The 21,549-nt window shown below is 39.3% G+C and overlaps 1 protein-coding gene across 2 annotated transcripts in view; it reads right to left on the bottom strand.

The window, feature by feature from the left end:
* Positions 1-567: 567 nt before the first annotated feature.
* The window catches only part of sema3b (sema domain, immunoglobulin domain (Ig), short basic domain, secreted, (semaphorin) 3B), an 83,596-nt gene continuing 62,614 nt past the window's right edge, over positions 568-21,549 (bottom strand). For both annotated transcript variants that reach the window (XM_044351051.1, XM_044351052.1), the window contains exons 5-18: positions 15,179-15,298; positions 14,354-14,447; positions 13,986-14,105; positions 13,321-13,463; positions 12,975-13,089; positions 10,515-10,584; positions 10,213-10,357; positions 7,664-7,883; positions 7,454-7,545; positions 7,276-7,317; positions 6,737-6,894; positions 6,553-6,608; positions 4,683-4,822; positions 568-4,241 (exon numbers count right to left, since the gene is read on the bottom strand). In XM_044351051.1, the coding sequence (XP_044206986.1) occupies positions 3,729-4,241; positions 4,683-4,822; positions 6,553-6,608; positions 6,737-6,894; positions 7,276-7,317; positions 7,454-7,545; positions 7,664-7,883; positions 10,213-10,357; positions 10,515-10,584; positions 12,975-13,089; positions 13,321-13,463; positions 13,986-14,105; positions 14,354-14,447; positions 15,179-15,298 (2,028 nt within the window). In that variant the 3' untranslated portion in view covers positions 568-3,728. The remainder of the gene's footprint in view (positions 4,242-4,682; positions 4,823-6,552; positions 6,609-6,736; positions 6,895-7,275; positions 7,318-7,453; positions 7,546-7,663; positions 7,884-10,212; positions 10,358-10,514; positions 10,585-12,974; positions 13,090-13,320; positions 13,464-13,985; positions 14,106-14,353; positions 14,448-15,178; positions 15,299-21,549) is intronic.

Here is a 21,549-nt window from a genome sequence, read left to right as displayed (position 1 = left end):
ACCAACATCCCTTAGTTGAGACTGTTCTGTAAGGACGAATGGGCTAAAATTCCTCCAAACCGATGTGCAGGGCTGATAAACAGTTACCGCAAACATTTGGTTGAAGTTATTGCTGCAAAAGGGGGTCACACCAGTTACTGAAAGGGTTCACATACTTTTGCCTACCACAAATATGTAAGATTAGATAATTTTCCTCGATAAATAAATGAAAAAAAAATATTATTTTTTGTCTCATCTGTTTAATTGGGTTCAATTTATTTAGTTTTAGGACTTGTGTAAATGTCTTATCACGTTTTAGGTCATATTTATGCAGAAATAGAGCAAATTCTAATGGTTTCACAAACTTTCAAGCAGCACTGTATCATAAAGTTTACCTCATAGCATGGCTGCCACCATGTGGCCAAAGCGCAGATGACATAATTTAGAATCCTGAGTGCACAGTATTATTACAAATATAATAATATACTGTTAAGATTTTTTCATAATTCATCTTTCACTCATTGAAGCAACCATTTTTATTAAAAACACAACAGGATGAAAGTCTTTAAGAGAAAGAACAAGCATGTCTTGAAGTAACTGCATATTTTTTTATTGTGTTAATCAAAAACAATCTGACATGACATTTCACAAAGACCTCTGGGAGTATTACAGTGCACCATGTTAACTTTGGCCTCCGACCTTTGAACGCTCACCTACACACACACCTCTGTTCCTTTGCCATTATATACAGAGCTCTGCTTTCCCCCAAAATCCACAGACACACACATACATACAAACACATACACACACACACACACACACACACACACACACATACGCACACACACACGCCCACACACAAGCCTCTCCTTGTAAGCTATCATACAGGGGTGCGTCACATGGCATGGGATACTACATGAGTGTTGATTGGAGGGCTGTGTGAACAACAAAGACTCTAATTGGACACTGTGTTCAGGAGGAGTTTCCCCATTGGCTGAAATGTACAAAAAAATGTCAAGGATGAGTCCTTTTCAGCAGAACATGAACGATACAGATGTAAATCTACATTTATAAGAAAAATAAAAATCCACCACAACATATCAGCTTATCTTTGCACATAAATACATAGGAATAATAATAATATTCAACATTGTGCTTTCTTTCTCTCGCTCTTTCTCACCACCACACCATTGTCAAACGCGTTAGCCACTAACATTGGTCATGCATTTTCCAAAGAGCACAAAACAACAGCTGGCTTAAAAGGGAGACTCAGGCAAGTTTGACATCACTACCAAAGTAAATAATCTCTTATCAAAGAAAAAGAAGTATACAACTAATATGTTTTATCTCCATTTAGTGAATTAGAAGTCTAAGCTCAATTGTTTTGTGGTTTAAATGCAGATACTACAACAGCATCCTCCTACAGTTAAACTCAGATTTGATCTGCATCTTTTTGCAGTGAATCCTCTGTTCCTGGATGTGTTGTCAAAATGCAGAGTGTCCCTTTAACAGGCGTCAGTCAGTTCAGTTCAGTCCGGTTTAAATAGTTAATTACATCTCTATAAAGAAGGTATATAAATAACAACGACAATGATTCCATACATCTAAAATCCACTCACAGACCTAGTTTGTGCTGCCTCCTGTTAGTTATGTGAATTAATGAACACACCAAAGCCAAATTTAGAGGTTGTGATGCTATTATTGATATATAATTGTCTGAGAAATCAGTGGCAGCAACACAAATTAGACCATATATGTACCAAATCATACTGACATTTCATTAATGTAAAACATAAATGCATGTTTTATCTTACAAGGCCAGTTGCTTTCTTTCATGTGGATAGACTATGACATATTAAAGTATCGTACCACAGGTAGGCTCTTCATCAGAGCCTTTACACACAATGGACACTAGGGGGCAGGCTACACACACCATGTTAGCACAGACGACCAACAAACAAGGATTCTTTACAGATAATACACAGGAAGAGATTGGACTAAAGACAGAGAGAAGGAAGACCTTATAGTACTAATTGTCCATTAGGAAGAGATGACATTGTTAAGCAGCAAAAGTCAATGATATTAATGACTGTAACACTACATTGAGAAGTGATTACAACAGTGTATCAAGTCAGATGGAAGATGCATTGTGGGTACCGCAGAAGAACACCTCTCTGTGCATTTTACCGTGCTGAATGAGGAGTACATGACCCGCTCATCTCAAATATCATTCGCATATATCTATGTATCACAAACAACATATGCAACAACAGTGTAAAAGAGCAAGGAGTAGAAGTACCGCCTAGAATACAAAAAAAATCATAGTCTCACTCATAAATATCATGCTAATATATACTGTACTGTACTGTAGCCCAGAAACATGGGTTGTCATACTTGGAGTCCACTATGATCTTCCCTCTCATCCTCCTCACTGAATTAATGCTTCACACTCAAACCACCATGTTCACAATTTCTCCTTAATGTTAATGCAAAAGACATTAAACACAGCCAAAAATAAAACCAATAAATAGTGAATTTTAGAGTGATGTCAAAACTCTTTTCTATATGCACTTCCAATGCTCATAATAGTATTTGTGTATGTTATCTTTGCACTGAAAGATGCCTCATAAAGTAACTAAGACTTGTTAAGATATAATCCAGGTCTTATTTGGGTTTTTACTTGTTTTTAGAAATTGATTTCTTCATGCTCCAGCGTTGTCTGTGTATTGTAAACATCTCATCTTTCACTCACATCATGGAATGCCAGTAGTTTTTTCACTCCTCATTATGTAGTGGTTTGGACCAGTAAAGCAACATAATCATATCTGGGCAGATATGACTGCTCTTTAACCATGACTGCATTGTATTGTGTGATTTATTTTGCTGCAACATGCCTCAATATGCCTAAGGAAACCACTAAGAAACCTACCACATAATCAGTTCTGCAACATGCTGCTCTGTTCCACAGGCTGCCCCGCTGCTGGCATCCTCTACCTCATCTGTAACTGCATTGTGTAATATGCACACAAAACCTGTGAAAAGTGAGGTTACTGGAAATATATGTGCCCAGAGCACCACAGGAAGTTGATGAATTCACCTGTTTATGTAGATATAATGTCTATTATCTTTCTGCATGCGCGTGCAAATGCACTTATATAGTTACGTGTGTTTCCAGTTAGAGATCTTTACTTTCCAGTATGTTCCAGTTGTCATGTTTCTCCATTCATTCCCATTATGCGCAACACTCAAGTCCACTATTGTTCTGCACTGGTATGAAATCTTCACGTAAGAAAAGCCATGAGGAAAGTTCATCCAAAACTTTGGAGCTGTTTTTGTTTGAGTGGTGTAGTCCAGAGTGTAGGCTGTTTACATATAACGTGTAGCTGGCATGTAGTAGGCAAAGCTTAATAAAGGTCACATGTACCTGCTTGTACATTCAACTACACTGGTGGAACCGTGTAAAGGGATCGTGCAGAATCAATTTGGGCAGTAAGGCAGCACATGCAGGGGCTGGCCAGTGGGACGAGGACTCAGGGACTGGGGTACCATATAGTGGGGGCATCCATAGATAAATATACACAATAGAGGAGGTGCTGTGTGTGTGTGTCTGCATGTGTTTTTATGTGCATGAGTGTATCTGTGTGTGTGAACACCTCCAGGAGTTCTTGGTCTCTGTCTCTTTCTACCATTCTCCTCCTTTCTCCCTGTATCAGTCATTCTTTTCTCCCTCTATCTCTTTCTCCACGTTGTTACTCCCCTGCACTGCGTGGCGCCCGAGGGTTCGGTTTCCCGTCGTGGGTCCGGCGGTTTCTCCCCTTCCTTATCTCCTGAAGATGCTTCCACTTCTTGTTCGCAGAGCGGACAGCAGGGCCCAGAGGTGTGACGTCCTTCCCCACAGCAGGAAAGCTCTTATCCACTTGGTCGCCGCCAGCATTCTTGCGTGCCCAAACTTGCTCACAAATCTGGTCAACGGTGCTCAGGTTGGGGTGGTCCACCAGTTGCATGAAGTCCCGGTACCAAAGCTTTTGATTGGTCATTTGGGGCCCACCTCCACTGCGGGGGTCTAATCGGACAGGGGCATCAGAGGGTAGATTGGAGATAGCAGTGGATGTTGAAGGTACAACTTCCAATGTGATGCCTAGCAAGGTTTGGGTAAAGCCGTGTTCCATGGCGTGGCATTGGTAGACTCCGATATCCCTCTTAAGGACACGTCGAATCAGAAGGCCTCTGTCTGTCTGGAGGACACGGTCATCTAGACGCACCTGGAAAATAGAAATAAGATTAAATCAGATGGAGGAACTAAAATATGTGATACTGCTGCCATTTTTACAGTAAGTATATGTCTTATGACTAATGTAAGTATATCACGTTGCTCTCCATGATCTGTGCTTGATAAAATAAATGTACTAGTTTTCATTTCAATTCGTGACCACAATGAATGGTTTTGGAAATATGGGTCAAGATGTACTGATATATTGTTCAAGAGGAATGTTTCTGTTTTTTCTTTTCCTTTAGCTAATGATGCAAAGCCTTTGTGTTACTGTCTGTCAAAATCACAACTATTTCCTCATTGCACAAGTTGGTTAAGTGCTGAAATAGTTCAAACACTTCTGTGTGAGCCTAGAGTGGATTTAGGCTATACTACAGCCTCTTCAGACCTCTTATTTACAAGCTCTCACTTCCCTCTCTTTCATTCCTCTCACCTCTTCTCGTGGGTTCTGTGGTTGTTTCTGGAAGGTCCAGGTGACTCTGGCCTGAAGGGATTTGGGGATACACTCCAAGAAAGTGCTGCTTCCCTCCACTCCATAGAGCTTCCTCTCTGCAACACGGTGCTTATGATGGTCTGCAGGGGGCAGCAGAGACAAACACATCATGGGTATACTGTAACTCAAGATGAGCTTACTAATAACTATCCAAGACCAGGCAAGAATGGGAAAGGTGAAAAAAGGAAAGCATAGGGCAAGACATGACAGGACAGAGCAATGCAAAAAGGTCAGGAGAGATACTGCTCTCTGCACACTAAGGACTGGACATGGTAAGACAGGAAAGGTAAAAAACCAAAAAACAGACAAGGCAAGAGCAGACAGGACAGACCAAGGAAAGATAGGATAGGATAGGATGGGACAGAAGCAATTTGAGCTTATGATGCTTGACTAAGAAACCAAAGCTTACTTTGAAACACTTATCCAATAACTACACTTATATAGATCAGGACGTGTTAAGTTTTGTGATTAAACGTTGTATTGTCCAACATAAGTCCAAAGTATTGGCACCACAAGAACATATGTAATGCACATAAGTTCTTAGTACAATAGAGTCTTGGTTAACTGATTGATGACTGCCTCTTTGTGGCTTCTGATGGGGAAGTTCACTCCAATTACACATAATGACAACCTTCTGTAGGAGATGTGTGAATATTGTCAGTACTTAGGAAGATTGATGTTTGATGCGTCTAACATTAAACAAATACTTTTATTGTCCTAGCAGAGCTTAGTCATGCATGTTGCCAATATGAGTGATGAAGTTTAGTAATGACAAAGGATCACTGTCTGTGCCCCAATTTTGACCTTTGCTATAATTTTCTACAAGACTTTTTAAAAATTCAACCTACATCAACACTAAAATTGGGTCAGAAAAAGATCAATTTCTTTTTCTAACCACCTGCAATACACAAATTATTGGGGAATCAATGGTGTTTAAACTGCCAGACTGACCAGCACTTCGGGGCAATACCATTCTCATCAGAAACAATTACTCTGATCTTCATTAGTTTTACACAACCCGGCTTGCATGCCACATGATGTAATCATATCCAGCAGTTCCTTCAGTTTGAGCGATTAGCCTGAATCGGTTATGTGGCAGAAAGACAGATAGCGAGAGAATGCTGGTATTGTGGTCTAGGAGGACAGAGGTCACCAGGCGTGAAGGGTGAAAGGATTTGGGAGTTTTTTGGCACAGGGACATGTCAGATGCCAAGAGCCTTTGTGAGTCAGAGTATGAGCGGAGTGAGGCTTTGTTCTTATTTATTGAACATTCCTCTTTGGTGGTTCAACAGTGGTCAACCAACAAAACTGCTCACACAAGGGAAATTTCAAAACCAGAGCGTTCAGAACCAAAAACAGTCAAACAACACAGCAAGAGTAGATGCATCAACAAACTACCAATATGTTTTTTTGATCTGTGGATCGAGTATATGTGTAGTAGATTTGGTTTGATCCTCTGTATGTTTCTTGTCTGTTCAACCATGGTGGCTATCTCTCCTCATGGAAACAGCATAGTTCACTATCTGTTTATTTCAAACTATCTACTGTTGCTGGTGAAGGAGATGTAAAATATATCACTTCTTCCACTTTCTTTTAGACTTTTGCCACAGAAATTCCTGGCAGAAGAGAGCATTAACATAAACTTCATATAAAAATGACAAAGATAATTTAAGAGATTAGGAGATAATTTGGCATCCTTAATGGTTGTAACTGTTATGTAATGATTATGTATTGTAGATAAGCTATAGCTGGACAACATGGGAGACATTATCAAATTAATGCATTGTTTATAATCAGCAGTGGATCTTACCTCCAGAGCACAGAGTGTTAGGGTCTCCATTCCTCACATCCTGGCGACGGAAACGTCTGTAAAACATTACAAACATAATCACATTATCACAATCAATATCTACAGTTTATCTATACAATTAGGAATTAGTACTTTAATCGTGTCTTTCTTATTCATTAGTGTCATTAGAGTTTGTGTCACAGACCTCTTGGTGTTTGGTAGGTAGCGAGTACAGGAGGTTCCATCCCAGGCGCAGTATGGGTCTCTAGCCAAGCAGCATTCGGCACAGGCCTTTCCATACACGCTGCAGCGGTGAAGGGGAACCTGGGCAATGCCTGTGTCTGAGCCCAAGTACAGCTGTTGCTGTGGGGACACAGAGGGTGGAGGGACAAGTTTCAAAATAGGATTTCAGGACTGTTCCCACATTAGAGTCAAACATTTATGTTATGGAATTTTCCATCTTTAGAGGTTACAAATTGGGTTATACTGGGTCAAGCATGGGCTTTGAGGTCACAGAGTAAGCAACATCAAGTCTTACAGAGAGACACTGCCTCTCCTTGGATATGCAGCTATAAAGATGAAAAATTCCATTACAAATTATGTCAAGTTTAGTAGTGATCTCAGTCTGAGATTATGACCATTGGACAATCATCAGTTCAGTGAAAATAACTGATTCTGAATTCTCTGAAAATGGGAGCCACAATGTTTCTCTTCTTCATTAGTCACAATATAAAACAGACTTACCCGTTTTGAGGAGATCTGCATGTCAATGATAGATGAAGCATCCTGAAGAACAGAGGAGACACAGCAAATGAATACCACACTAGGAACTGAATAGTTAAAATGATCATATAATATACTGCACAGTACATATTATAAGTATTGTTATCTACAAGAATTCACTTTTTCATAGATTTCTTACTTTGAAGACCTCCAGCTCTTCCAGTAGAAGTTCCTCCATGTTGTTCCAGCTCTCCTTGGGTACATTGATCACCTTCAGTACTGTCCCTTTGTCTGAAATAGGCGATGCAGTCCATCAAATTACATTTTCATATTTATGTTTTTTCTTTGTTATTTTCAGAATTTAATTGAATATTGATTTACAACTTGGAATTGGAAACAGATCATTCACCTGTGCCAATAAACATGACATCATACTGTCCATCTGCTGCATTGACTCTGTCCACAGCGATCTGTGTGAAGCTGTAGTCCACGTTTGTTCTGACGAAGACGGGCCGTCTGCTCATAGGGTAGACCGGGTTATACATCAGAGGATGGTGACGTGCAAACTGGATCACATCATCTGGGAAACCTTTTGTGGACTCAAAGCTGCCAAATGTCTTGCTGGGACACTAATGGAGGACAATAAAGAAAAGGTGAATTCACATCCCAATAAAATGACCTTGTTTATCCAAACTTGAAAACAAAAACAAAGGTTATCTTATCTAAAAAGAGATCAGCACAAAAATAACATTAGGTAAAGTATGTTGTAATTATTGTAGGCATTTTGCGGTGGGGATGCAAAATGGTGCAAACTTCTTAAAACATTAAAAAACAATCTCTGTAAATAATACTAAACACATTCAATTGAAACCTTTTCAATGGCAATTTTTCCCTGGGAAATCTTGTGTGCACATTTCATATTCATGAAAAGATTTAGGCTGCTGACCAGCAGTTCAAAGTAACAGTATAACACTTCTACTGTAAAGGGTTTGTTACAGCTCTGCAGAACAGGACTGACAATGAGTTCATGCACCTCTCAGAGACTCTTTGGCATTAAAATATTCCATGACTTATATTTACAAATGGTTTTGTGTTTTCTCTGCATGTGAACTGAAATAAAATGTCTGATTTGTCAACGTTTCATTTGCCCTGAATTACACAAAGCAACAGGCTACAGTGACGTGATTATGGTGTGATGGGTCACAGGGACGTGAAAGATTTACTCAGGTCAGAGTCCAGCCTCCCTCTCTAATTAAAAGTGCGCTTCTGGACTACTTCTGGATTATTCCAGGATACGAAAATACTAAAACATACAGTATACTTTTCCCCCCTCTTGAATTATGATCTTTTCCTTTCCTGTTATTTTACAGCATAGTGTTGTTAGTATAGTTCATATCTTACATTATATACTGTAAACATTGCATAGTTTGCTTTTGATCTGATTCATGCATTTTAAACGCTGGATCTGTTTTCTATACAATTTTGCATAATTCACTTGTAAGCATGATTATTTCCTTTTAATTTGATATGTTCCACTAGTTTTACAATCCCAGAGAGGTGACGATGGTGTGAGAGAGGTTTCACGGTACTATAGGCCAAATACAATTACTATTCTGCAGTCATACAATGGGAATTGTTCTGCTGTGGCAGCAGCAGCTGAAGCTCTGCATAACAAATCCTGCTGATGTTACGCTTGTGTGTTTAGCAGAATGTAAGAGCCCTAATAAGCACACATTGATTGGGAGGATTGTGGAGAGATTTTGAATAAAATGAGGTTTAATACTGCAAGTGTATGAAGTGCCCATAAGATTTATATCACAAGGATATTACAGGAGATTAATGTATCCATATTGCTACAACTTTGTATTTTTACATTGTACAGAGAGCAGTATCAACTATTGGGTTGAGAATATGATGCTGTTAGATCTATTACTTAAGATTTAAATAAAAGTACCAATACCAGAAGTTTGAAGTATAGTATTCTATGAAAAGCATTCATCATTTTAGTTAAACCTGCAGCAAGCATGTTGTGAAAAACACTGAAATATCATCACCTTTTCAGTTGTTATGGTGAACCTTTTAGCGAACAGTTGCTAATTTACACATCCAGCAGTCACAGAGCAACATAATCATTCATTTGCTTCTGTCCAACTAGCAAATGCAAATCCAATATTCTCTCTCCTTTAGCCTGTTTTTTCTCTATACCGACTCCTAGGATAAATATCTTTTTTTTTAGCTACTAAATGTTCCACTATGGTCACCAGCAAGTCACTAACTGTGTCTGTTTGCCGTTTGGCACTGAGCAGGTAGTGTACAGGTTTTTAGAGCCTTTTCTCTGAAAACAGCTGCCAGCTGTGGCTGAAAACAGTAAGAATGAACCAAAACAGTTAAGTCGCAGTGCCCGACATTTAAAAAATGTGCTGAAACTCATTATAAATTTCCATAGACCTTAGGGGAGCTGCAGTGTCGGGTGATAACTCTCTGTAGGTTCATCACTACGAGTGACACCTCAGACATTACACATTGTCGTTTGATACGTTATCATTATAAAAAACATTTATTATAGCTGGTTTAAGTAAAGGTTATGCATCCACAGTCCTCATTCAGACTGTTGTAAGATATTGATATATGCAGAAATTTAATGTTATAGCCTGTTTAAGCTGATTTTAATATAAAGTACTTTATATTCCATTGAGTAGTTTAATATATGACAATGCATCATATTTTATAAGCTGACCATACTATCGTAATTATGAAATGTAACTGAGTCATTAAGTAAGTACTGTATTTCCCCCTGAAATGTAGTAGTATAAAATGGAAATACCCAGTAAAGTGCAAGCACCTCAGAGTTGTACTTGAGTACAGCACTTGTTTAAATGTATTAAATTACATTTCACCGTGGTTATGAACTCTCTCTGACTCAACTCTATTGATGGGTCTTTACTGTTACTGACATACCATTCCTGGGCGGGGATAGGGGACTTTTCCCTGGAAGGGGACCCACTGGTAGTTGGGCCCCTCTTTGTGAGCGAAGGGCCCCAGGAAGGCCCTCCGGATGTCATTCATGGAGTAGAGACACACAGCTGAGCCTTTAAATACACTGCTGCTGGGGGACAGGGAGAGCTGGGTTAGATACATCAAAACACATATAACACACACACACACACACACACACAGACACATACTCATTTCTCTCTCTCTGTTTCTTCTGCAGACAGACACAGACTCACACACACATATCGGTATAAATGGACTCTGACCTGGAAGTAGAGAAGACTGTGTAGACCAGGGGATTCTTTCTGTCCCTTGTCTGTAGCAGGAATACATCGCCTGAGGACAGACACACACACTCAGGTCAGGTGGTGGTGGTCCAGAGGTCAGAGGTTGAGAGAAAGATAAACAAAGCCCTATGGCCATGTCTAACCACTTTAAAGAGACGTTTCACTGATAACTGAAGGTCATGACATGGAACAAAATCCACTATGGCCTCAAGCAATGGTTTGTAAAATTATTTTGAACAAGAATTAGTTCCATTAAAATATTTTGTCACACTTGTCAAGTTGGAACCTGCCACAAACAAAATGCATTTCTGAGTCTGAAGGAATGAATAAAACACTGCAGTTTAAAAATAATATTATTGCTCCCACTACTATTAAAAAGTAACATGTTGTAGGTACTTCAGTAAAATAATTTGAATTTTCTCCAGATTCTTGTCACAAAGTGACAGAATCACATCTGGCTCCATAACACTCATGTCTGTCTTGGTTCAGATCAACACATATTTTTACAGGGAGGTCCTTTCAAAAGATTTGGCCTCAGGTGTGGTCAGAAAACCTTTGGTCAAGATAAGAGACTCATTGTTCATATGCAGGAAGGTGATGGACAGGTGTAGCCTAAGGTAGGGTAAGAATTTGGACAAATTTTTCCACTTAGTTCACCTTTCGCAGCGTCACAAGATAAGCACAAAGACAGATCATATTATAGCCCAAATACACATGGTCAGAGAGATCAATATAACTACTGCAGCTGCTGTGCAAACCACATGACTGCAGATTTGATGTTTCACTCTGTGAGATGTGCTTTAATCAAATATTGTGCATTCTTTTCATAATTCATCAATGATTCCTTTAAGTCTGAATTAAAGGGTTTTATGGTAGCATTTGAAGACAGATGTATTTAAAGTTAAAGGACATGTTTATCTGTCAATGTTTTACTTCTTAAAATAAACTACTTCATTCAAACATAATCCTGTTTTGGTGATTAGTTTATATTCTTGGACAAGCAAGCTAGAGCTCAGATGTATGCTTTACTGATATTTTAAGCAGTGTGTTTCATTTTTAATATTACATAAGAAAAGGCCTTTTAGGATGAGGACTAACCATAGTGTTTGGGGAACGTATCACTCTGTCTGATAAGTTTGGTTGGGGTTACTGGAGTACAATCTTCCCGAAATACAATAGAGCAGGACAGATATGCTAACATTAGTCTGCACACTCGTATATTGTATTAGCATACAGGACCAGCTTCCACACAGTGGGGCAATACTACACAATCATGTACTAGTTGTGAATGAGGCTTTTACATAACCTGGTGCCCCAGAAAATGGAGTTAGGTAATTAAAAACGCTCTTGGCCTTGTCACAGCAGATGAACACATTGTTTAATCCATTTCTTATGCTTGTGTTCTTGTGATCTTGTGTTTTTGGTCTTGAAAAGGCTAAAAACATACTATTCTCTAACTCTTAAGATGCCAACTATTGCTCTTTCAATTTGGAGATATCAAAAGCTTGACAGGCCTGCCATGCCTGATAGTTGCTGAGGTATGATTGGACAATCACTGTTCGCAGGAAGGGTTTAGGGTTTAGGGTTTAGGAAGTTCAAGGTTTTTTTACTGTATAAAGTTTTATAGTCATACACAATGTTTGGTGCAGTTTTCTCTCAGTTCTGAGTACTTCTGAGGAAAATGCTTGGGCGAACTGGCACCAGATATTTGTGTAACAACCACTTTGCGTTTAGAGTGAAATTATTTCTTCTTTATCATAAATTCTTCTGCCCACAATCTGAGCTGTAGAAATTTAGCCTTGCTTCTGGACTCTGTCTAATGAAAACACATTATTTCTTTTTGTCATATGAAGACTCACCAGAGTCAAGCCTGCAACTTACTTTGAACCCACAGCAAAAACACTGGCTTTGGATCAGGCCAGAATCTATTACCAATTAATCTCTTACTCATGCTTTCTCCAAGTCTGCAGGAATGTGAGGCTGAATGGTAATCTACAATTGAGGTCAGAAATCCTGGTTAATTTATTATGCTTTCCTCAATTTTCTCTCCCTTTGCGCCCTCAGAATGTGTTTCTGGGTAAAAATCCAAAGAGGTAAGGTTGGAAAATCATCCCAAATTTCAACTCTTTGTTTGGCTTTTTCCAGCTTCTGAAAAATCTGATTTCTTTATCGTACTTTATGATTGACAGAGAATAAGAAACCTAGACCAGTTTTGCAGCTTGGACATTGAGGCCAGGATGAGGTCACAGGTGGACTTTCTTCAAGCTCAAAAACCCATGTGTGAAGACTTTCATTTGAGCTTCCTGTCAGGTTTTCACCTTCAACACCTTTTATATTACATCATTATAACTTTAGTCATAAATGACTTCAGCAACTGTAAGAAAAGTGCAGTTGCAGATATAGTATCTGTCCTACAGACTGTGTGCACAGTGAACTCACGCAGCTCGTCAAAGTACGTATCGCTGCCGTCGGCTCCTGGTACCGAGCAGATCAGACGGGTCTTGAGGAATGTCGTCCACTTGTTCACCAGACTTCGCTGACCGCCCATGTCGTTCTGATTCAAGACCAAACAGTAAAAAGCTGGTTAACAGGATCACAAAAGGAACTTGTATTTGGAAGGAAGAGAGTAACAGCAGTGTCATTACTGGGCACAAACCATTTTTAGTTTTTAGTAATTTAGATTTTTTAGAATATTATGTGATCTGTCAACTGGTGCAGGCTGTTGGGTTTTTTCACACCCAGTTTATTTAAAATACTGAACCTCAGTGAGGAAACAATCTCTTACCCTGCAGAGTTGTCCAATACGGGAGTAGGTGGACTTTCCCAGTCCCTGGGCCTCAACTGCCGTCTCCCGGAAGAAGAAAAATACCTTATCATCATCTGGGTTTTCACTTTCCGGGACCCAAAAGGAGCCAACAAATTTTGGTTCTGTTAGACAGAAACAAAGATGAAGAGTACCAGTTATACCAACATTTTCTCCAAAACAAGATACTTGTTTTGTACTATTTGGAAATTGCCCTCCAAATAAAAACAACAGAATAATTTCAGCAAGTGCCCCAAAATGACATACAGTATGTTTACATTCAAGTGAGAAAGCCCACTAGCAGCCCTAGTAGGACAGGGAGTAGGTCGGGTGAAAGATGGGTCAACAGAGCCATCTGACTTTAACACGGGAGACAGCTGTTTGTTTCCTGTTTCCAATTGCAAATCAGCATTGTTGTTTTTAAACCATGACCACGGTCGTCCCCTAACCTTAACCATGTGGTTATTATTGTAATCATGATGATGAATGCCTCCAAACCTTAAAGCGGTAAACCAAGATGTCTCATCTGGTGTGCATGGACCAACAACGCTATTTGTCTTTATTTGGGAAGATTTGTTGGAAATTATGAATAAACTCAATTTAAAAGGAATGGATGCCTAATCTGACACAAAAACACAGACACTCACCATTAAGCCAGCGTGAGTCATGCTGTTCGGTGCGGATGGAGGGGCGTTTCCCCAGGCTTCTGAAGATGGTAAAGTCTCGTCCCATTAAGTCTGTGGCCACGCCTGCATACAGCTCATCACCTAGGAGACAGAATTCATCAATAACTCATCGATAGCAATTGATCATGTGAGCTTTAAAAATGACTGGGTCTATATCATCCACCAAGATCAGCTAAAATTATGATATGAAAATGTTAGAAAGTGAATACAACCATAATATATTTCCAATAATACACTTTTGTCAGTGTAGACCCATTTTTGGGATGGTTAGGTAAAAATTGACAGTTGATTGATAATCAGCGCATATTAAAATGCATGGGTTTGGTTACCGACGAGCACAGATGCAGCATTGTGACGAGGATCATACGGACTCTTCCCTTTCCCGTCCTCCACCTTAGAGGGGTCAATCCTGAACACATGGTCCTGATGGAGAGAGAGGACAGAGGGAAGTGGACTGTGATCACACATGCAGTTAGTTTTCTCGTGTCAGACACATACTGTAATTCATTTTTATATCTGTTAAATTTAGTTTCACGCTGACCAATTACAAGGGGGAACAAAAGTCACATAAACTGAGAGAGATCCTGTCATCCCATCAGGTTTAGAGACTTTGGCAACATGAGGGAGTCAAAACAAATTTGAAACTGGAAACCTAAGCTAAGCATGATTTATTTGTCTGCACTCTTTGCGATAATTGTTATTCTCTACAGCACATGCCCAGACTCCTGTATGACTTGAGTCAATTTTGTTATGCTAAGCTTTCCAAGTGTGAGTAACTACTGGATATATTACTGTTTTGAGGTTCTTCCCTGCAGTTTGTTCGGATTATGTTCTCACTTATAATGATGAGTAAAGTAATTTGGTTGGCAGAGGACTGAGGCTTGCATTTAAAGACATTGGAACCAGTTATGTCTGCGTGTTCTGAGTTTAAATAACATTTTATTTGAGTAGATGAGAACAAACAATGTACGAAGTGATTTAAATATTCTCAGTGTAATTATGTAATCATGATGTAACTCAACTTTATATCATAGCTATGATATATGGTTGAGTGGTCTTTTAGATACTTGGTGAAGTGTCTCCATACCTTCAAATCTTATCACGCACTTAAATAAAATGTGTGTTTGTGTTGGTTTGTTTTGTGTATTGCTCACCTCCATCCTGTGTCCCACCTCGACGAAGGCACAAGTAGGGTGGAAGGCCCCGGTTCCACAGGCGTACAGGTGGGTGCGGTTATAGTGGTGCACGATCTTCACATAGTTCACACAGTCGGACTGAAAGACATACAGATACACAGTGTCAGTGTTCATCTATGAATCACAATTTAAATGATGATCTTCAGGAACATTTTTATTGATTTGGATTTTTCTTTTTTCCCTTCATGCATCATCTAAATACTGCTTCAGTGCAATAAAATGCACTGCAGGAATAAAATTCTGCTGAGTAAATACTGAATCTTTTTATTTAATTGTCATGGTCTGAAATGGTCAAATTCAAGTACACAAAGTCTTAAATTAACAACCAAGTGAAGCATTCAGTTGTACAATGTCAACCATACTTTGGGTCACTAAAACCCTGGAAGATTCACAAAAATAATACCGCAGATGTGACCTCAGTTAGCTGCAGCCCAGTTTACTAGTGTAAGAATACGTTAACATGACATGAAAAAAAAACACTGTAAATCCAAGATCCACCAACAAAACCTGGACTCTCTCTCTCTTTTGGTTTAGTGGTGTACATTCCTTGATCCTCTCTCCCTGTCTGCCTGTGACAACACTGTCATGTCCTCAGTTCCACCTCCAACACACTGTTGTGACAGCCTTTGTGCCCTGGCTGTACACACAAATGCTGACAATGTATGCGTATAGGAATGTGTGAGCTACGCGAAGGTCGATTGTGAACAGTAGGACACAGCTGTGCTGCATTGTTAGTCTAGTTAAAGATTAATATCTAAACCATAATAAACTCAAATATAATATGGCCACAGTGGGACTAATGTTTGATTTTCCAGTTTAGTTTTGGGGATCAAGTTTATTTTCTACGCCTGAGTTGTGTATTATGCTTGACATTTGTTAGACACATTTGTGGGCACATGTTTTACGCTGGCTTAGTTAAAACATTTACACGGTTACATTCACAGTTAGACGCAGAAAACCCGTGAAGAAGCACACATGCACCCAATAAATTAACTCATTTCACTTCCTTTTAAAAGAATAGTTGGACATTTTTGAAAATACAATGCCAAGAGTTAGAAGCTTTATGCTAAACTAAGATCTGTTGGCTAACTTCTTTTCATCTAACTCTTGGCAAAAAAGCAAATAAGCATATTTCCCATAATGTCCAATTATTTCTTTAATATCAACAGACTTGCTTGGCATTTGTTTACTATTTGCTTCCCAAGTGTTGTTTTTATCCGCAGGCTGACTTAAAGTTTAAGGAAAAGACGGAGAAAACTGGCACTTAATTGTCCCTCTCTTTACAAAAGACCACTTTCAATGCTTTTTTTTTTTTTTTTAATCTCTCTTCTTCTCTTGACACTAGGCTATTGACCCACAGACACATCTGTCCATCTGGGAGTCGGGTTACGGTAAGCTGGATCTCAGGAGATTTCTGAAGAAAAGATTTACAGTACAGTAAGAGCAGATGGACAGACTGAATGGTTCACTCTCCTTTTCCAGTCCTAATCTTAAGTCCTTATCTTGAACACTGACACCTGGTTTTGTGGAGACTGGCCCTTTGTTCAACCACAGTATATCCATGAAGTGATGAGAACATGGGCATTATCAGTGCATCCTCTATGCCTTTGACTCCAAGACTCTATAATATATGATGAGCTAATATAAATGAATTTGATTGTCTGTGCTGTCATTACATACATTTCCCAAAACCTAGTCTACTCATTAAGATCTTGCTCTTTATTCACACTACTGTAAACGCACTCTAACTCTCACATCAATCCTAACTATCCCTCCCTTTCTCTCTTGTCTACTTTTCCCTAGACAGGCCACCGTAACATCTGTCTGTTGATCAAGTTACAAACACTGGCGGACCCTCAGGGGCCATTGTAAGAGAGATAAAAGACATGAATCTGATCGTCAGCAGCTGACGGGGATAATGCACAATCACCCCTCTGTATGTGTGTGCGTGTATCCTAGATAGCACAATGCGTGATGATTCTTCTTAGTTTCATTTGTTAGTGTTCATGTCTTTATTTTGACTTAATTCAAGTGGCTTAATGAGCTTGTTTTGCATATTATTTGGCTTTTGTCTTAATCTGATGATCCAAGTTGGTCAAAGGGTCTAAGTTTAATCAGAGGAACATGGCACTTTCCTCTCCCTATATATACTCTATGTATCTATCTATATATATTTTTAAACAACTTTTGTTTGTTTGTTTTTATTTTTGTGTGTGTATTTCAGTTCTGTTCTTAATGGGTTTTCTTATGTGCCATGCAGAGTGGGGGAAGGGAGGGAGGTGCAGGGACTTAAAGGTCTCTGTTCACTCTATGTTTAGATACAGATGTATGCAAGAGTTGATGATTTGCATAAGGATAAAGAATGTTCCTGATATATTCAATCTACCCTCTAGTATTGACAAATACAAATTTGATCACAAAAAAACCCCAAAACAAATATTCGCATTTTTAAATTTTATAATTTTTTACATTTTAGAAAGTGGATAGTCGTTGTCATGGTGCATTCTATGATTTTTATGTTTCAAGTTAATCATGAATGGAAGTCATGTTAAGGTACATTTCTAATTTCTTTCTGTTTCTCCATCTCTCTGTTATCTACACCTTTACTCTCTTCTTTAAGCTGACATCTTTACTCATTTCCGGATCTTCTGACTCTCAGCTTCACCCGAGGATGACAGACAGACAGGCCAGGTTGTAAAAGCAGTGGCACAAGCGGAATTGTGGCTCATTAGGCCTCACACACACACACACACACACACACACACACACACACACACACACACACAGCCTTCAGTGGTTTACAACAAAGGCGTGCCTTGCAGCCTTTGAAACCCACCATGCGGTTAGAGTGGGAGTTGGTGTGTGAACACAGAGGTGTTTCTGTGTGTGGACATGAGAAGGTGTTAAACCAATCGATCGGCTGATTAAGCTGTTGACAAACACAGGAGACTTCTGTTTCACATGGAATAAGGGGGCACACACGCTCCAACTTTGCCACCGCCCTTAGGCTGACACACGCATTTACACTGTGAATGAACATACACACACTGAAAACACACATCTCACCAGTGACCATGTTCGTCCTGTAAAACATACTCATGCCAAGTTTCGATCAATCTTCTTCCTCCGAATCTCCAGTGGGTTTCTGAAGCAAGACCTCCTCCTCTTCAAACTAACCCCTATTGTATTTTAAGCCCTTAGTGTGTATATGTGTGTGTCAAAGGGCAATCAGCGGAGCGGCGGTTTGACAAAGTCAACCCTTTGATGTGACAAAGGAGAAAGAGAGCAGGAGGCTGCGGAAAGGAAAAGGTAAGAAGAGAAAAGACTCTTGAAAGACCTTGAAAAGATCAGAAAGGAAGGAGGAGAACGAGGGAGGTGAATTATGCCAGCAATCACATTACTGTGGTGTGTGTGTGTGTGTGTGTGTGTGTGTGTGTGTGTGTGTGTGTGTGTGTTAAAGGGTTCACCGGTCAACCTTTGACCTACCACTCACTCATTAGTTGAAACAGTGAGCAAAACGCAGGCTGTGACCTCACCACAGCCTGAGCTTTAGGTCTTGCCTTCATGTCTTATAAAGCTGTATTGTTCTGTCGTGGATGTCTTTTTTTCCCCTTTCTCTCTTTATCCTTTCCACTCCAGAAATGATTAACCCAATCTACCCATTTATTATTCCAGCCATTATCTGTCCCTCTGCTACTGCTCTCCATCTGTCTGTTTGTCTTGCACAAGCTAGGTTTTTATTCAAGCATTTCAATGTGAAATATTATGTGTTGAGCTTTAATATTAAGTACAAACGAAAAGTACAATTTGCTCAATATTGCAAAGCTTTTTCATGATCCCCCCAAAAAATATTGAAGGTCGAAGGTATTTCTTCAATTTGGACATCTTCAAATTATTCTTGCCAAGTATATCTCCACCATAATTATGTCATAAGTTTCATTTCTTTAATATATTAGAATACAGTCACGGTTAAATGGGCATAGAATGCTGTCAAACACATATCATTTATTATATTTAGACAGATTTAATAACAAAATCTGCTGATATTTGAAAATAACTCCCTTCATTTTCCCATTTATCCATCAGTGTATGTGAGAGAAAAGAGTCTCAGCAATCCAGGAAAGTTTAATAAAGTTAATGGCTGAGAGCCTTAGACTGAACACACAGAGCGATGGCGCACAGTGAACAACCATTAGATACACAATACAGCAGAATGTAATAGCCCAGGAATGCCTTTGATCACTTCTGTTGGACAGGACAATGTAACAGCGTTGACATTTGTGTTGTCTCTATGTTGAAATATTTCTCCTGGAACAGGCTGATTTCTAGACTCTGACCTTCTGTAAAGTGTAGTTAAAATAATATCACAGAGGAACCATCGAAGCAGAGGGGATTTCCTTCCTTCTTATTAATGGGATGGAAATGTTCTGTGGGTGTTTGCTGTGTGTACAAAGGTGAATTCCCACACACTGATGATCTGAAAAACACCAAGCTACACAATAATTCAAAAGTCAAATGATTTACACTTGGTGGTTTTCATCAAGCTTCGCATTCACACATTTGGTGGCCACTGACCCCCTAAGCTCGATAGTTGAGGGTTAAGTTCCTTGCTCAAGGCCACTTCATCAGGGCTTAATGAATCTTCATATCTGTGCAGCCTGGAGAAGCAAAATTCCAGCTTCAGCCTTGTCAAGCCGATACAAGGATGACATGCTAGTTCCTGCTATGTAACTGACCATAAACAAAGATCTTTATTAGCTGTTTGAACAAATTAGCATCACTGTTGTATTTCCTGAGAAGATGGTCATTATATGCACATATCAAGAAAAGATTATTTGCGTGTCAAGAAAATGTTAACATGGATTATTTTTTTGGCAATTTGCACAAATGACCTCAGTCCCAACCCCTTTAACCAGTCATGATTTCCCAGTTGGTCCATAGATTTTAACTGGTGATCTGCTGGTTACAGGACTCATTCTGCTGCTCAGATAGTTTCATATCTCAGAGGTAATTAATAGTTTTATGATTCACCCTTCATCCCTCTTCATAGGTGATTTGTCTTACATCATAAAAGGGTTTAAAAGATGTACAGTACTTTTTGACTCAATAATTTAAGGAGAATTATACATTTCCTAATCACTACTGATTTGTTAATGGGTCTTGGAAGATAGAGAAAATTACAAAGTGGGTGTTAACATAATGGCGTAAACATACAATCTATCACTTCTGTAGGTTTCAGTGTGGCTCCAGCTCTACAGTGACGCGTCAGTCGGAGTGCTGAGTCAGACTGGGTGTCTGGGTGAAATGTCATCTGTTTACTGCCACTGTCTGACTGTGTTTATGTGCATGTGTCTGGGTTTGTGTTAGTGCATGTTAGGTGGCTTTTCTGTGGTCTCTGGGTGTGTGTGAGTGATGAAGTGTTTATTACTTGTCTTTATGTGGGCAACTTTAAGACCATCACATGCCTACGTGCGTAAGTATTGAGCTACAATGATACTGTGTGTACTGAACTTATTTTTGTGAAATAACCCAGCAAGCTTTTGCTATGTCTAAAAACAAGGTTTTGATGTTTTTTCTTTCATTTTGTCTTTTAATAGTTGTCATTTTAATCATTAATCATCACCTTTAATACCTGGCTGCTTTTATAGCTATCTGTCTTACAGAAAGCATCTGGTATCTTATCTAATATGACCGATGAAACTCTTAAAAAAGGAATTTTCCTAATAAAACACTCTGATACTCAAGTCTGCGTTGAGTTACTAAACCCCCTTTTTTTTACATCCACATGGCAGTTACTGTATGATTACAGATTACTTTAAGGTTAAAGACAGATTGTGGTAAATTGTGGTTAAGGAATACAACCAATAACTAATCCACTTCTACCCAATGGGAGTGATGGTTGGCATTTGCTTCATCAGAGCCTATTTCACATCATGACTGTCCAGCTGTGTGGAAATGAGAAAGGATCCAGGGTTTGAATTTATCTCTCTAGCTCTCTTTTTTTCATTTGTTACATAACTATTTCTGTCATTTTGCATGTGCACAACCAAGTGCAGCACTACGAATGCCTTCCAGGAGAAGCCATCACTTATCACGTCTCCCCCTTCACTACGACGTCCAACTTTTCACTCCGCCTTCGAGTGTGGCTGTTCGGAACAACTAAACACTTTTAATTTCCAATGTGATCATAGTATCTAGTTCTTGTCGAGCATTACCTAGTCCTTAGCCTGGTTACAGACCTCTGAATCATGGTCCACTCCTACGACGGTTGACTGCAGTGAAACAAAAATGGCTCACTGGCTTCCCACCAAAGAACACTGTAGACTCGG

Source organism: Thunnus albacares, chromosome 5 (assembly GCF_914725855.1).
Source record: "Thunnus albacares chromosome 5, fThuAlb1.1, whole genome shotgun sequence".
In the NCBI taxonomy this organism is placed as follows: domain Eukaryota; kingdom Metazoa; phylum Chordata; class Actinopteri; order Scombriformes; family Scombridae; genus Thunnus; species Thunnus albacares.
Note: the sequence above shows the minus strand (reverse complement) of the source record. Positions and strands in the feature narration are given on the sequence as shown.